The sequence below is a fragment of the Quercus suber genome, unplaced genomic scaffold (genome assembly GCF_002906115.3).
Source record: "Quercus suber isolate HL8 unplaced genomic scaffold, Cork oak 2.0 scaffold_905, whole genome shotgun sequence".
NCBI classification, from domain to species: domain Eukaryota; kingdom Viridiplantae; phylum Streptophyta; class Magnoliopsida; order Fagales; family Fagaceae; genus Quercus; species Quercus suber.
The window spans coordinates 121,211-137,884 of record NW_027070329.1 but is presented as its reverse complement, the minus strand read 5'-3'; the positions used below and the strand labels follow the sequence as shown (position 1 = coordinate 137,884).

Below are 16,674 nucleotides of genomic sequence, written 5' to 3'. Positions count from 1 at the left end.
AAAAGATGAACAAGTACAAAAACACACTTGAAACTTGAATAAACTGATGTCCGAGGAGATAAATTATTATCTGAAAGGTTAATACAATTCTTAGAGTTACAGTATATTTTCCTTCTTCTTCTCTTCCTCTCTTCTTTCGATCCCGATCTCATGAAAGGTCTTTACATTTATATAGTTTTCTTTCAAACTATCTTGATCGTACACTTGTTCTTCATCTAAGCATTCACTTGAGTATATGTCTCATCAAGTATCTTCTTTGGTTCTCCATAAGTGATGGCAGTTGTAGCTGCACTGTTCAGGGGTCTTCTCCACATAAATGCAGTCAGAAAAGTTGCTACAGTGCATTTAATGCAGTGGTAGCAACTTTTCCCTTAGATATTTCTTTATTCTTATCATCTTCATATATGCCTGAAGTTCATCCTTATCGTTGGAACTCCCTAGAAGGTTACCCAAACCGCTCAAGTATTTTCTTGACCAATATTCCTCATATTCGAAAAGGATACGCTCCTCGGATTATATTTCTTTACCATCTCCTTACGTGATTCTCCACTCCAGGGTCTTCTCCAATCATTTACTCCTTCTCGGACATACCCATATCCTCAAATAAGGCACAAGCCCAATATATGAATTTGGGCTTTTATCCCCACAATTTATATAACAATCAAAATATTATTATATAAAATTTGAGACTATGCCTTTGCTTTATTAAAATCTCTTTTAACTATAATATTTATTATTTAAAAAAAATACTACGATGTATAAAATTTTATTATTAAAATATTTAAAGTATCGTTCTTAATGTAAAGGAAAGAAAATACATGACAATGAATTTATTGATAATGAGATAAAAACTATGGGAAAAGTAAAACATTTATATATATTATATATAAAATAAAATCCTTTAAATGTATGGTGTTAATTTTTTTAACATGTATGTTATTTGTGGGCTTCAATAAAAATATATGAAATAATATGCAACTATTTTTTAGGACGAATATGTGAAATTCGTTTGAGCCAAAGATGGAGAACATCTTGACATGAAATATTCTAACCAGTTTTGGTATTTTGGTCATATCTTTTACCTTGATATCAAATTGACTTGATTCTTGCAATTACGGAAATAGGACTCGATGATCTAAAACTTTGTAGTTTACCAAAACTTCAAAATATGCTATTTTCAAGGCCAAAAGAGATCTAGAAGTTGACACACGGTTGAAAAACGTGAATTGACATTTTATATTTTCTGTTTTGGGGAGCATGCATTTTAGGGTTTTGAATATTATAAATATTAAAGGAATACAAGGATAGCCATGTTTTTGGCAACTGGGAAACCTTATTTTTCATCATTTTTTAGAGTTTTTATTTTCTATGAAAGCTTAAGAACCTAAGCTAAGGTTAGGGGTGAATCCCCAATGTTGTAAGTTGTCCACTATTAATCCAAGGCATTGTTAAAAAGGGAGAGGTGGAGGTTCTGGAGAAGAAAGAAGAAGAAAAAAAATGAAGAGAAGTGAGAAGATGAAGTGAGAGTGAGAGGCGGAGAAAGAAAGAAGAAAAAGAAAGAGAGAGAAGAAAGAAAGTCATAAATGAAGAGAGAGAAAAGAAATAAATAAATAAATAAATAAACTAATATTTTTTAGTATATTGGTCCGTACCGTTTCAAAGAGGGAATGGTACTATTCATATGTGCTAAATATTATGGCATATAGAACATCTCATGTGAGGAATTTTTTGGTGTTTGGTGTGCCAAATGCCAAATATGCCAAATATTGGCATTTGGCATACCTAATGAGAATGCTCTTAGCACATCAACAATGTGAAAGAGTTATCCTAAAACCTCGGATTCTTTTATGACAATCTCAACTCACTTGTGCCAAATGCCAAATATGCCAAATATTTGGCATTTAGCACACCTGATGAGAATGCACTTAGCACATCAACAATGTAAAAAAGTTATCCTAAAACCTCGGATTCTTTTATGACAATCTCAACTGACTTTCGGAACAGTATGGCCGTTGAAATATTTTCTTAAAGGGTAAAATAGATTTCGATTCTGATTCTTCTAAAAGGAGATGGCAATAGCTTGGGAATCATGTAGGACGCCATATATGGTATATACCCACACGAATTGATGCATGTATGTGTTGGATTAGAGAACAACGTCTACAATCTAAGTTGCATAGAAACCGACTTTTCATATGACAAAACCACACCCTCATCTGGCTAGACAATTGGTTAGGTCAAGTCCGAATAAATTTTCTTTCCAAATTGCATCATATCTTGAACTTTCATTATGATAGGATTACGTTCAATCCGATTAGCCCTTCCCCTCTTTCCTTTTTTCTTTTTTATTTGGGTTTTAAGATTGAAGTTCGTTACATGAACTTTGTCCCAAAAATAAATAGACGAGAATAACCCAAAATATCTCATAACTACAACGAGTTTGGAAATGATCGGTAGCCGATTGCAACACATGATGGAGTTCCACTTCAATGAGCTGGCAGTCGGTGGGAAGTAAGGTTTAATGGTTAATATTTTATTACTTCGATTTGATATTGTCACATAAAGGGAACATGATTATTTCCATTTTAAGAATCTATTTCACGATTAACACTTTATTTCTTTGATTCCAGAGTGTCATGTAGAGGGAACATGATTACTTCCATTTTAAGAGTCTATTTTTACAGTGTTAACATTTTATTTCTTCAATTTGAAAGACATAATTTTAAATTTTAAATGACTTGGTATTTGATATAGCTTAAGATTTTTAATATTAATTTGAACTATGAAATGAATTCATTTCAAATGGAGATTGAGATCCTAATATCATGTGAAGTGTGAATTAGACTTTTTTTTTTTCCAAATGAATTCTCCTATTTATAAAAGCATGTTTCACGTGATTCGCTTTAAACACTAACTCTTTAAGCATTTGTTTATCAATGGATAAATTTATTTTAATGATCAACAACTTATTATAAAATATTCATTCATAGTTCCCGCTAATACACAGGTGTAATTAAGAACAATCATAATTAGATATATTAAACAAAATTATTCAATCTAACTATAATATTATGGGGGTAGGGGATAAAGCAAGTTCACTTGCAAGAAAATGACTTGACAAACAAAACATGTTAACATTGGGCCTAGCCGACCCAGCCTACTCTCGAAATAGCCACTTGGTTTTCTCGCTTTTGCTTTTGGTCCTTCTCTCTATGTGAGTGTATTTAACCACTAATTGTGCTTGTGGGATTGGAGAATATATAAAATGTAAGGAATTTCTACTAATTATTGGGGTTTCTTTAAGGCATGGACAGTCACATATATGTGGTTGGTTTAATTTTAAGTCCTCAGGTCCTCAATCCTAAGTTTAAATGTGAGAATAAAAAATAAAAAGTTTCGATTAAAGTCATTGTATTATGCTTGAAATGTATCAAGCCAATGTTGTGCACTTGTGCCTAGTCTATGAATAATTAAATATATAAGTTTGCAGTTTATCTAAAAATAAATAGAATTTTCTAATTCAAACTTTGATCAATGGGTACAAATGAATTACCACCTTCTCGTGTGAGTTATTTTGAACTTTTATAAAAGGTTATGGCCCCCACTAAAAAAATTTGTGGTTTTAGCAAGTAGATAAATACAATAATGGTGATAAGTATAACACAAAATCCGCTGTAGCACATTGGTAATTCTTTGATGCGAAGAAAATCCAGGAAAATTTCGTTTACTATTTTTGAAGTAGTTTCTCTTTTTCTTTTTTTTCTTTTTTTTTTAGCGGGCATTATGATTATATTTATTCATTGGGCTCGTTCTTTAGGAGAACGCAATGTTGGTGGTCCACTAGTGATGATGATGACAGCTTCTTCTTTTCTTTCTTTTTCTTTTTTCAAATCTGATACATTTTTGTAACCAGTTTTTAATTACATTATTTCCTACCTTTTATTTTGAGTTGAAGATGATCTTGTAGTAGCATACATCTCTAGAAACAGTGAAATTGATGTGATAAGAACAACTATTATAAAGAAGGGACTAAAACACCTAAATCAATCTCCAAGAAGGCACCAAGAACAAGATTTTCTCAATGGTACGTTTCATTTCTTTATTTGTGGGTAAAGATTGGGGCTGTTATGTTGTTTTTAGGATGTTTGGGTTGTTTCTTTCTTCTTGCGTCACAGAAGAGAGAAGAACAATATGATAACGAAATAGTATAAATATTCCATAGCTTACAATTATCAATCTTCAAAAATAAACTAAAAGAAAAATCAAACATTCATTTATGTTAACGGGTGCTCAATTGCACTCGTTTAAAAAAAAAAATTCAAGTCTCACTGTATTGGAAAATAACAAAAGTAAATTAACAAATATCCATTAAACTAAAAGAAAAACAAAAAACGAAATAATATATATACTATATAGTTTAAAGCTTACATCAATCTCCAAAAAAAAAAACTAAAAGAAAAATCAAACATTCATTTATGAAACATGTTAATGGGTGCTCGATTGCACTTGTTAAGGAAAAAGCAAGTCTCACTGTATTAGAAAGTAACAAAAGCAAATTAACAAATATTCATTGAATTGAATGTTGTGCAACTCCCTAAAAAAAGTTGATGATTGCCTAAAACTCACCAAACTTATTCGACACTCCTTAACTAGATCCTACATTTTTTTTTTTTTTATGTGATTTATCATTACGAAATTTGTGTGTACATATATCACCTCACAAATTATAGCATTACCATTAGCTCTTCTATAAAAAAATGTCATTTTGACACACCAAAAACCTACTTTATTATTTTACCACATTATTTTACAATACACCATTCATCAAATGTTCTATTCTTTGATTCTAAACATTAAAATAATATATAAAAATATTAAAAAAACATTAAACAAAACCATCAATATAAAAAATACAAAATAAAATCCAACTCCATACACAAACACAACCAGTAACAAACCCACCACCATACATAGCACAGTTTGCCGCCACCATACCTAAGCACAGCCCGCCACCACCACCCACAGGTACAACTCGCCACACACAACAAAAATCCACCAACCACTACCACCACCCAATACTACTTTAAAAAAAAATCCTCAAAATCTACACAAAACAATCCCAAAAATAAATTTAAAAAATGAAGAGATGAATCAACTCCATCTATACAACCTAATATATAGAGAGAAATGAGAAAAAGAGCTTGAAAAAGAACCAACTCACCCATAATCACAATCACATGGAATCCACACACACACACACACAAAAAAAAAAAATGAAACAGAAGGAGATCAGATTAAGAGATCTCCACGACGACGGCCTCATCAATGAGGCTGAACTCCACGGTAAGGCTGAACTCCACGACGCGGCCGATCTCAATGGCAACGCTTAGGCGAAGAAAAGAAAAAGGAGAGAGAGAGAGAGAGAGAGAGAGAAGACGGAGAGAAAGTGATAGAAAAAAGAAAGAAAAAGGGAGAGTGGAGGTTCTGGAGAAGAAAGAAGAAGAAAAAAAATGAAGAGAAGTGAGAAGATGAAGTGAGAGTGAGAGGCGGAGAAAGAAAGAAGAAAAAGAAAGAGAGAGAAGAAAGAAAGTCATAAATGAAGAGAGAGAAAAGAAATAAAAAAAACTAATTTTTTTAGCATATTTGTTCATACCATTTCAAAGATGGAATGGTACTGTTCATATGTGCTAAATATTATGGCATATAGAACATCTCATGTGAGGAATTTTTTGGTGTTTGGTGTGCCAAATGCCAAATATTGGCATTTTGCACACCTGATGAGAATGCTCTTAGCACATCAACAATGTGAACGAGTTATCCTAAAACCTCGGATTCTTTTATGACAATCTCAACTCACTTGTGCCAAATGCCAAATATGACACACCTGATGAGAATGCTCTTAGCACATCAACAATGTGAAAAAGTTATCCTAAAACCTCGGATTCTTTTATGACAATCTCAACGGACTTTCGGAACAGTATGGCCGTTGAAATATTTTCTTAAAGGGTAAAGATTTCGATTCTGATTCTTCTAAAAGGAGATGGCAATAGCTTTGGAATCATGTAGGACGCCATATATGGTATATACCCACACGAATTGATGCATGTATATGTTGGATTAGAGAACAACGTCTACAATCTAAGTTGAAGCAACGAAGGGGAGAGAAAATTTAAGAAGAGATTACAAACATTGTAGAGGATGAACATACCTTAGCATAAGACTTGTCCATCCATGGTACCCAACCTTGATGAGGTTATCAACCGTGAAAGACCTCAGTGTTTCCTTCCTTGAAGAAATCAAAAAGATCTTAAGCCCTCTGTCTTTGATCTCATGGAAGAGCTTGAGTGTGTGCTCAAGAGCTGGTGCCTTACTCTCTCTCATCCATGCTTCCAAAGAGGTTGCATTCAACTTCTTTCCCCTGATTTGAGTTTTATAACACCAAATCAATCAGTCTATTAAAAAACTAAAACATACAATTGTGATCGCAATTAATAAAAAGAGCATTCATAACTGGCTTAGGTGGCAAGTTTTTACTTCAACAAATTGTGAAATGAATTTATTTGAACACTTTAGTCTAACGCTTTTGAACGGACCTTAATTAGAAAATTAAAATGAGGGCCAATTTTGTTCTAGTCAGTCAAATAAATATGCAACCCTAAATTAGGGGGGATCATTCCTCACAAATGAATCAAATACAAAATAAATAAATAAAATTCTCAACATTGTACCAAAACAGCACAGAAAATTTGTTCAAACATAATAAATTTCAATACTTTTTTCACTATTTATTGAGGTAATAGATTTTAATTAGTGTAACACCACTTTATCATACATAAATCATAATCTTTTACCTCAACAATTGTAAAAAAAAAAAAAAATTGTGAATTTTTTTATGTAGTACATTGCTTAGACTCATTTCATCCTCACTTTAGAAAACAGAGCCAAGATAATAGCCGTGCATAAAAAAGGGGTACAATTTCTTAGAACACCATATCTATTTAAAGTAAGAAATTACACAATTTATTAGAAACGCATTTGTATTTAATGTAAACTGTCTGATCTGACACTTTCTAGATTTGAAATTAGCAGTCCTTAATTTGTCAATGCACTTACTTGGAGAGTCCTAATTAAAAACACAATAATCATAAAAGTTTCCCATATGATCTATCAGAATGTACCATTACAATAATCATATGAGATGAGTTTGGACTTACCCGAAACCATGTTTCTTGAAGTAAGGTACCGTAGACAAAAGAGTATCATCAACATCAAAAATCCATGCATCTTTACCATCACCATTCAAACTGCAACAACTGGTTAGGTAGAGTGTGACCTCTTCAACTGCCCTCTGAGAGTCAGCTTTATATTGTGAAGATGTCATATATTTCTGGATGTACTCCACACATTCTTGGGGAACAACTTCAAATCCCCTTATGTTATTTAGCTCAACATTGATCCTCCAACTCTCACAGTAATTCTTCAAGCTAGATCTAACCCCATTTTTTCTTTTTTGGTTCAAAATGTTCCAATCTGCAGCCACTAAGCCAATGAAGAGGGTTGAGGAGAGTAGCAGGAATCCTAGGAGTTTTCCCATTTGCATTCTCACAAAACAAGGCAGAGGCAAAAAATTGATGCAACTATTTGGAGAGTGAGTGATGGTTCATGATAAAGGATCAGATCAAGAGTGGGACATGGTGTCATGGCCTGTTTTCGAAAATCACGGGTAATTGATTGCATTGGAGTTGTAGTAAACTAATTTATTAAATGAAATCCATAATGGACTAGTAGACAAAAGGCAAATTCATGCTTCACAACTCGTAATTCAAAGGCAAATCTTTGAATTACCACATCTCACATAAAATTACATGTTTCCAAGCCACATGGCAACTTCAAATAAAGAAAGTCATGTGGTCAGAAGAAAAGATGCATGTGGAATGTTCTTATTGAATGCAAGACCAAAATTAAATTCAAAATTTGTAATTAGCTCTTACTAATGTTGAGAGAAAATTCCTAATTAAAGACCATTGAGTCTCCTTTAAATAGAGGTTTCTCAAATAAGAAAAATGACAGAAACTTAGAGAGAAAACTCTACTAACACTCCACCAAAATAGAGAGTTGCCTCTAAGTCCAAAAAGAGAATTCTTGCTCCTTCAAAATCAAAATTTGTAATTAACTCTCAATAAATGCTAAGAGAAAATTTAAAATTAAAACCATTGAGTCGCCTATATATAGAGGCTTCTCATATGAGAAAAATTACAAAAAATTATAGAGAAAATCCTACTGACATTCTGTCAAAATAGAGAGTCACCTCTAAGTCCAATAAGAGCACTCTTGCTCCTTCAAAATCAAGGTTCATTCTTACTTCTTCAAATCAAAGTAAGGATTTTCCTTCAACTTCCATTTGTAGTTCGAGATCAAGCAAATAGCCCATCGACCTCAAATCAAATACATCCAATCACACATCCAATTTGGAGACATCGAAGCATGATTCAAGATCAAGTTTCATAGTCCGTTGGATTGAAATGTACTGTGGAAATCGAATCAGAGGAGTTTATTATATTCTTTCATTATAAAGAGTCATACAAAGAATTGTGCTCACTTTCATATAAATCAATATAAATTGATTATTTATTACTCTATTTCGCGATGTGATTTATCATTACGAAATTTGTGTGTACATATATCACCTCACAAATTATAGCATTACCATTAGCTCTTCTATAAAAAAATGTCATTTTGACACACCAAAAACCTACTTTATTATTTTACCACATTATTTTACAATACACCATTCATCAAATGTTCTATTCTTTGATTCTAAACATTAAAATAATATATAAAAATATTAAAAAAAACATTAAACAAAACCATCAATATAAAAAATACAAAATAAAATCCAACTCCATACACAAACACAACCAGTAACAAACCCACCACCATACATAGCACAGTTTGCCGCCACCATACCTAAGCACAGCCCGCCACCACCACCCACAGGTACAACTCGCCACCACCAACAAAAATCCACCAACCACTACCACCACCCAATACTACTTTAAAAAAAAATCCTCAAAATCTACACAAAACAATCCCAAAAATAAATTTAAAAAATGAAGAGATGAATCAACTCCATCTATACAACCTAATATATAGAGAGAAATGAGAAAAAAGAGCTTGAAAAAGAACCAACTCACCCATAATCACAATCACATGGAATCCACACACACACACACACAAAAAAAAAAAATGAAACAAAAGGAGATCAGATTAAGAGATCTCCACGACGACGGCCTCATCAATGAGGCTGAACTCCACGGTAAGGCTGAACTCCACGACGCGGCCGATCTCAATGGCAACGGCTTAGGCGAAGAAAAGAAAAAGGAGAGAGAGAGAGAGAGAGAGAGAGAAGACGGAGAGAAAGTGATAGAAAAAAGAAAGAAAAAGGGAGAGGTGGAGGTTCTGGAGAAGAAAGAAGAAGAAAAAAAATGAAGAGAAGTGAGAAGATGAAGTGAGAGTGAGAGGCGGAGAAAGAAAGAAGAAAAAGAAAGAGAGAGAAGAAAGAAAGTCATAAATGAAGAGAGAGAAAAGAAATAAAAAAAACTAATTTTTTTAGCATATTTGTTCATACCATTTCAAAGATGGAATGGTACTGTTCATATGTGCTAAATATTATGGCATATAGAACATCTCATGTGAGGAATTTTTTGGTGTTTGGTGTGCCAAATGCCAAATATTGGCATTTTGCACACCTGATGAGAATGCTCTTAGCACATCAACAATGTGAACGAGTTATCCTAAAACCTCGGATTCTTTTATGACAATCTCAACTCACTTGTGCCAAATGCCAAATATGACACACCTGATGAGAATGCTCTTAGCACATCAACAATGTGAAAAAGTTATCCTAAAACCTCGGATTCTTTTATGACAATCTCAACGGACTTTCGGAACAGTATGGCCGTTGAAATATTTTCTTAAAGGGTAAAGATTTCGATTCTGATTCTTCTAAAAGGAGATGGCAATAGCTTTGGAATCATGTAGGACGCCATATATGGTATATACCCACACGAATTGATGCATGTATATGTTGGATTAGAGAACAACGTCTACAATCTAAGTTGCATAGAAACCGACTTTTCATATGACAAAACCACACTCTCATCTGGCTAGACAATTGGTTAGGTCAAGTCCGAATAAATTTTCTTTCCAAATTGCATCATATCTTGAACTTTCATTATGATAGGATTAGGTTCAATCCGATTAGCCCTTCCCCTCTTTCCTTTTTTCTTTTTTATTTGGGTTTTTAAGATTGAAGTTCGTTACATGAACTTTGTCCCAAAAATAAATAGATGAGAATTACCCAAAATATCTCATAACTACAACGAGTTTGGAAATGATCGGTAGCCGATTGCAACACATGATGGAGTTCCACTTCAATGAGCTGGCAGTCGGTGGGAAGTAAGGTTTAATGGTTAATATTTTATTACTTCGATTTGATACTGTCACATAAAGGGAACATGATTATTTCCATTTTAAGAATCTATTTCACGATTAACACTTTATTTCTTCGATTCTAGAGTGTCATGTAGAGGGAACATGATTACTTCCATTTTAAGAGTCTATTTTTACAGTGTTAACATTTTATTTCTTCAATTTGAAAGACATAATTTAAAATTTTAAATGACTTGGTATTTGATATAGCTTAAGATTTTTAATATTAATTTGAACTATGAAATGAATTCATTTCAAATGGAGATCGAGATCCTAATATTTTGTGGAGTGTGAATTAGACTTTTTTTTTTCCAAATGAATTCTCCTATTTATAAAAGCATGTTTCACGTGATTTGCTTTAAACACTAGCTCTTTAAGCATTTGTTTATCAATGGATAAATTTATTTTAATGATCAACAACTTATTATAAAATATTCATTCATAGTTCCCGCAAATACACAGGTGTAATTAAGAACAATCATAATTAGATATATTAAACAAAATTATTCAATCTAACTATAATATTATGGTGGTAGGGGATAAAGCAAGTTCACTTGCAAGAAAATGACTAGACAAACAAAACATGTTAACATTGGGCCTAGCCGACCCGGCCTACTCTCGAAATAGCCACTTGGTTTTCTCGCTTTTGCTTTTGGCCCTTCTCTCTATGTGAGTGTATTTAACCACTAATTGTGCTTGTGGGATTGGAGAATATATAAAATGTAAGGAATTTCTACTAATTATTGGGGTTTCTTTAAGGCATGGACAGTCACATATATTTGGTTGGTTGAATTTTAAGTCCTCAGCTCCTCAATCCTAAGTTTAAATATGAAAATAAAAAATAAAAAGTTTCGATTAAAGTCATTGTATTATGCTTGAAATGTATCAAGCCAATGTTGTGCACTTGTGCCTAGTCTATGAATAATTAAATATAGAAGTTTGCAGTTTATCTAAAAATAAATAGAATTTTCTAATTCAAACTTTGATCAATGGGTACAAATGAATTACCACCTTCTCGTGTGAGTTATTTTGAATTTTTATAAAAGGTTGTGGCCCCCACTAAAAAAAATTGTGGTTTTAGCAAATAGATAAATACAATAATGGTGATAAGTATAACACAAAATCCGCTGTAGCACATTGGTAATTCTTTGATGCGAAGAAAATCCAGGAAAATTTTGTTTACTATTTTTGAAATAGTTTCTCTCTCTCTCTTTTTTTTTTTTTTTTTAGCGGGCATTATGAGTTATATTTATTCATTGGGCTCGTTCTTTAGGAGAACGCAATGTTGGTGGTCCACTAGTGATGATGATGACAGCTTCTTCTTTTCTTTCTTTTTCTTTTTTCAAATCTGATCCCTTTTTGTAACCAGTTTTTAATTACATAATTTCCTACCTTTTATTTTGAGTTGAAGATGATCTTGTAGTAGCATACATCTCTAGAAACAGTGAAATTGATGTGTTAAGAACAACTATTATAAAGAAGGGACTAAAACACCTAAATCAATCTCCAAGAAGGCACCAAGAACAAGATTTTCTCAATGGTACGTTTCATTTCTTTATTTGTGGGTAAAGATTGGAGCTGTTATGTTGTTTTTAGGATGTTTGGGTTGTTTCTTTCTTCTTGCGTCACAGAAGAGAGAAGAACAATATGATAACGAAATAGTATAAATATTCCATAGCTTACAATTATCAATCTTCAAAAATAAACTAAAAGAAAAAATCAAACATTCATTTATGTTAACGGGTGCTCAATTGCACTCGTTTAAAAAAAAAAAAATCAAGTCTCACTGTATTGGAAAATAACAAAAGTAAATTAACAAATATCCATTAAACTAAAAGAAAAACAAAAAACGAAATAATATATATACTATATAGTTTAAAGCTTACATCAATCTCCAAAAAAAAAACTAAAAGAAAAATCAAACATTCATTTATGAAACATGTTAATGGGTGCTCAATTGCACTCGTTAAGGAAAAAGCAAGTCTCGCTGTATTGGAAAGTAACAAAAGCAAATTAACAAATATTCATTGAACTGAATGTTGTGCAACTCCCTAAAAAAAGTTGATGATTGCCTAAAACTCACCAAACTTATTCTACACTCCTTAACTGGATCCTACATTTTTTTTTTTTTTTGAAAGCAACTGGACCCGACATTTAATAGGACATTTGTGATTCATTAGAAATCAGAGATATTTGACCTTTTTTATGATCGGACATTTGTGATTCATCAGAAATCAGAGAAAATTAGACTAAGAAAAAGCATGACTATCATTTGTTGTTCAAAAGATGTTCATTGTCAAATTTTAAACCTTTAGTTGGAGCCACAACATCCACAACATTGCATTACCAAAGTAAATGTTTCATATATATTCATAGCCATGAATAAAGAGGAAGGTGCAGGATGGGGTAAAGGAACTTATTCTATAAGAGCCAATCTAGAAGAACAACAATAGCTTGCACTTGAATGAACATGATGAGCTTGAGACTTCTACGCTAGATAGTAAATGGAATTGGGTAGTTTGAATGTTCTTTTTGCACTCGGAGGCCCCTCAAAACTGCTCCACTGGTCACCGATAATTCCCCATATGCGGTACCCTTCATTAATCAAATGTTGCCTTGCTTTTGATTTGTATCTTTGCACTTCCAGTACTTCATCTTCAAGACCCCTGTATTTATAGTTGGTAGATATACTTTTTTAGGATACAATCTGGCTTTTATGGACTAATTTTATTCTAACCCTTTTTTTTTTCCTTTGTTCTTAAGGTAGAATGGAAAAAAAGTTATCGAGAGAATTATAACTCAATTGATACTTTCTCATGTTTCCAATTGAGATATTCCTAGTCCGGATCTCCCTTTCTCTATTGTTATAACTATTGAATTAAAAAAAAAATTAATGGCAAATATTTTTTTTAATCTTTAGTTGATAATATTTATTAAAGATGTCAACCAGCCTTTTTTTTTTTAATAATGGATTAATATTCAATGGAAAATTTCTTTAATAAAAAAATGTAGCATACTGTTATATATCACTGCAAAATATTGCCCTTATTTCAGAACAATTATGATTTAGGTTATATGTGACTAACACTGTGAATCTCTTAACATCTTCTTGATACGGAAAACATTTTTAGTTTTCATAAAATTTGGTTCAGTAAAGCATTATTAAACAGAGAAAAAAAAAACAAAAACAAAAAATCATGTACAAAATGTGTGTTAATTATATTGTTCATTTTAAAGCCATGGCTGAGTTCATGTGAAAGCAACGAAGGGGAGAGAAAATTTAAGAAGAGATTACAAACATTGTAGAGGATGAACATACCTTAGCATAAGACTTGTCCATCCATGGTACCCAACCTTGATGAGGTTATCAACCGTGAAAGACCTCAGTGTTTCCTTCCTTGAAGAAATCAAAAAGATCTTAAGCCCTCTGTCTTTGATCTCATGGAAGAACTTGAGTGTGTGCTCAAGAGCTGGTGCCTTACTCTCTCTCATCCATGCTTCCAAAGAGGTTGCATTCAACTTCTTTCCCCTGATTTGAGTTTTATAACACCAAATCAATTAGTCTATTAAAAAACTAAAACATACAATTGTATTCGCAATTAATAAAAAGAGCATTCACAACAGGCTTAGGTGGCAAGTTTTTACTTCAACAAATTGAGAAATGAATTTATTTGAACACTTTAGTCTAACGCTTTTGAACGGACCTTAATTAGAAAATTAAAATGAGGGCCAATTTTGTTCTAGTCAGTCAAATAAATATGCAACCCTAAATTAGGGGGGATCATTCCTCACAAATGAATCAAATACAAAATAAATAAATAAAATTCTCAACATTGTACCAAAACAGCACAGAAAATTTGTTCAAACATAATAAATTTCACTACTTTTTTCACTATTTATTGAGGTAATAGATTTTCATTAGTGTAACACCACTTTATCATACATAAATCATAATCTTTTACCTCAACAATTGTAAAAAAAAAAAAAATTGTGAATTTTTTTATGTAGTACATTGCTTAGACTTATTTCATCTTCACTTTAGAAAACAGAACCAAGATAATAGCCGTGCATAAAAAAGGGGTACAATTTCTTAGAACACCGTATCTATTTAAAGTAAGAAATTACACAATTTATTAGAAACGCATTTGTATTTAATGTAAACTGTCTGATCTGACACTTACTAGATTTGAAACTAACAGACCTTAATTTGTCAATGCACTTACTTGGAGAGTCCTAATTAAAAACACAATAATCATAAAAGTTTCCCATATGATCTATCAAAATGTACCATTACAATAATCATATGAGATGAGTTTGGACTTACCCGAAACCATGTTTCTTGAAGTAAGGTACCGTAGACAAAAGAGTATCATCAACATCAAAAATCCATGCATCTTTACCATCACCATTCAAACTGCAACAACTGGTTAGGTAGAGTGTGACCTCTTCAACTGCCCTCTGAGAGTCAGCTTTATACTGTGAAGATGTCATATATTTCTGGATGTACTCCACACATTCTTGGGGTACAACTTCAAATCCCCTTATGTTATTTAGCTCAACATTGATCCTCCAACTCTCACAGTAATTCTTCAAGCTAGATCCAACCCCATTTTTTCTTTTTTGGTTCAAAATGTTCCAATCCGCAGCCACTAAGCCAATGAAGAGGGTTGAGGAGAGTAGCAGGAATCCTAGGAGTTTTCCCATTTGCATTCTCACAAAACAAGGCAGAGGCAAAAAATTGATGCAACTATTTGGAGAGTGAGTGATGGTTCATGATAAAGGGTCAGATCAAGAGTGGGACATGGTGTCATGGCCTGTTTTCGAAAATCACGGGTAATTGATTGCGTTGGAGTTGTAGTAAACTAATTTATTAAATGAAATACATAATGGACTAGTAGACAAAAGGCAAATTCATGCTTCACAACTCGTAATTGCTGTCTTGTTACCCATGTGCTTATGTCTAATTTTTGTTTTGTTTTACACTTTTTATGTGCCATGACAAAAGGCAAACTCATATTGTCATCTTTGTACGGTCTCCACACTTGGGCTACTCTTTTGTTTTGTTTTTCAAATTTTTTCTGGTGGAAAGTGTAAGTTGTGTAACTAACAGGCAAGAATGTCACTCAATTACATATTCAATTTCACAAAATGTTAATGTGTGCGATTGAGATACTTTTTACTCGCTTCTATTTTCTTAAATTCACTATTTTTTTTTTTCGATCATTGAGAATTGCGTACGTTAACAAGTCGGGAAATTGTGCGTAGATTCGGGTGTTCTTATCAAGTTATTAGCAATAGCATGCCTATTGACTTTGATGTTCGATCTAAGACTATAAGCTGTTCGGTTTAAGCAGTCACTGTGGGCTTCACGTGGAGGTCCCTCAACACTAAATGTTAATAACAAGCAAAGGTTTAAGGATTAAAAGCAAAGGAGGGCCCTCAACGTTGATTTTGACCCATAATGGAAACTGATACAAGCCATGCATCAATTACAAGCAAAGGTTTTAGGATTGGCGGATTGTCCCATAGAGAGAGGGGACCCAAAAATGAAGAATCATGCCATGGATGAACAGTCACTCTAGCTGTTGAGAAGAGTCCAACATCAATATTTAAAAGCCTAAATTATATGTTATAAAAAAACAAAAACAACCCCAACAGTTATCTAAGTAGTTCCTGATACCTTATAATATTCATGAGATATTAAATTCATAATCTTTTGCCCTATCTTAGGGCCACCTCCGAATAATATCTTCTTGTAATAACATGAGAAAATAATCAAATACACGAAGAGATCTGAATCAAACAAAAAAAATAAGAATAATCTTGCTTTTTCTTCTAAGTTAAACTAAATTTTTTTTTTTTTTTTTGGTTTGGGTTATACATAATTCTACGTAGTTAGGTCAAGGAGGTCAAGGCTTCTATATACACTGGTACAAGTTTTTCCATTGTCATTTATGAACTTCCCTAAAGAGGGATATTTTTGTCACATTAGGAGTCAGATATGAATATGGTTTTGGGTCAATTTCAAATCCACAGTTGTTACTAGTGGGTTGCATTATTGCAGTCATCATTTGGTCGACAATAAAGATATGCCTATGATTCATCAAAAAAAGAAAGATATGCCTATGGATCGTGGAGGACCCCAAAAAGAAAAGACACTAGTAGGAGTAGAGATGCCAACCA

At 32.7% G+C, this 16,674-nt stretch overlaps 2 protein-coding genes across 2 annotated transcripts; both read right to left on the bottom strand.

The window, feature by feature from the left end:
• Positions 1-6,148: 6,148 nt before the first annotated feature.
• On the bottom strand, positions 6,149-7,835 carry LOC112041058 (acid phosphatase 1). The gene is made up of 2 exons (XM_024073965.2): positions 7,215-7,835; positions 6,149-6,418 (listed from the first exon to the last, which is right to left on the bottom strand). The coding sequence occupies exons 1-2, from the start codon at positions 7,598-7,600 to the stop codon at positions 6,181-6,183; spliced, it is 624 nt and encodes a 207-aa protein (XP_023929733.2). The 5' UTR covers positions 7,601-7,835; the 3' UTR covers positions 6,149-6,180.
• Positions 7,836-12,762: 4,927 nt separating this feature from the next.
• Positions 12,763-15,423, bottom strand: LOC112041060 (acid phosphatase 1). Its single transcript, XM_024073966.2, has 3 exons — positions 14,816-15,423; positions 13,811-14,020; positions 12,763-13,157 (listed from the first exon to the last, which is right to left on the bottom strand). The coding sequence occupies exons 1-3, from the start codon at positions 15,199-15,201 to the stop codon at positions 12,980-12,982; spliced, it is 774 nt and encodes a 257-aa protein (XP_023929734.2). The 5' UTR covers positions 15,202-15,423; the 3' UTR covers positions 12,763-12,979.
• Between the last annotated feature and the right edge of the window lie 1,251 nt (positions 15,424-16,674).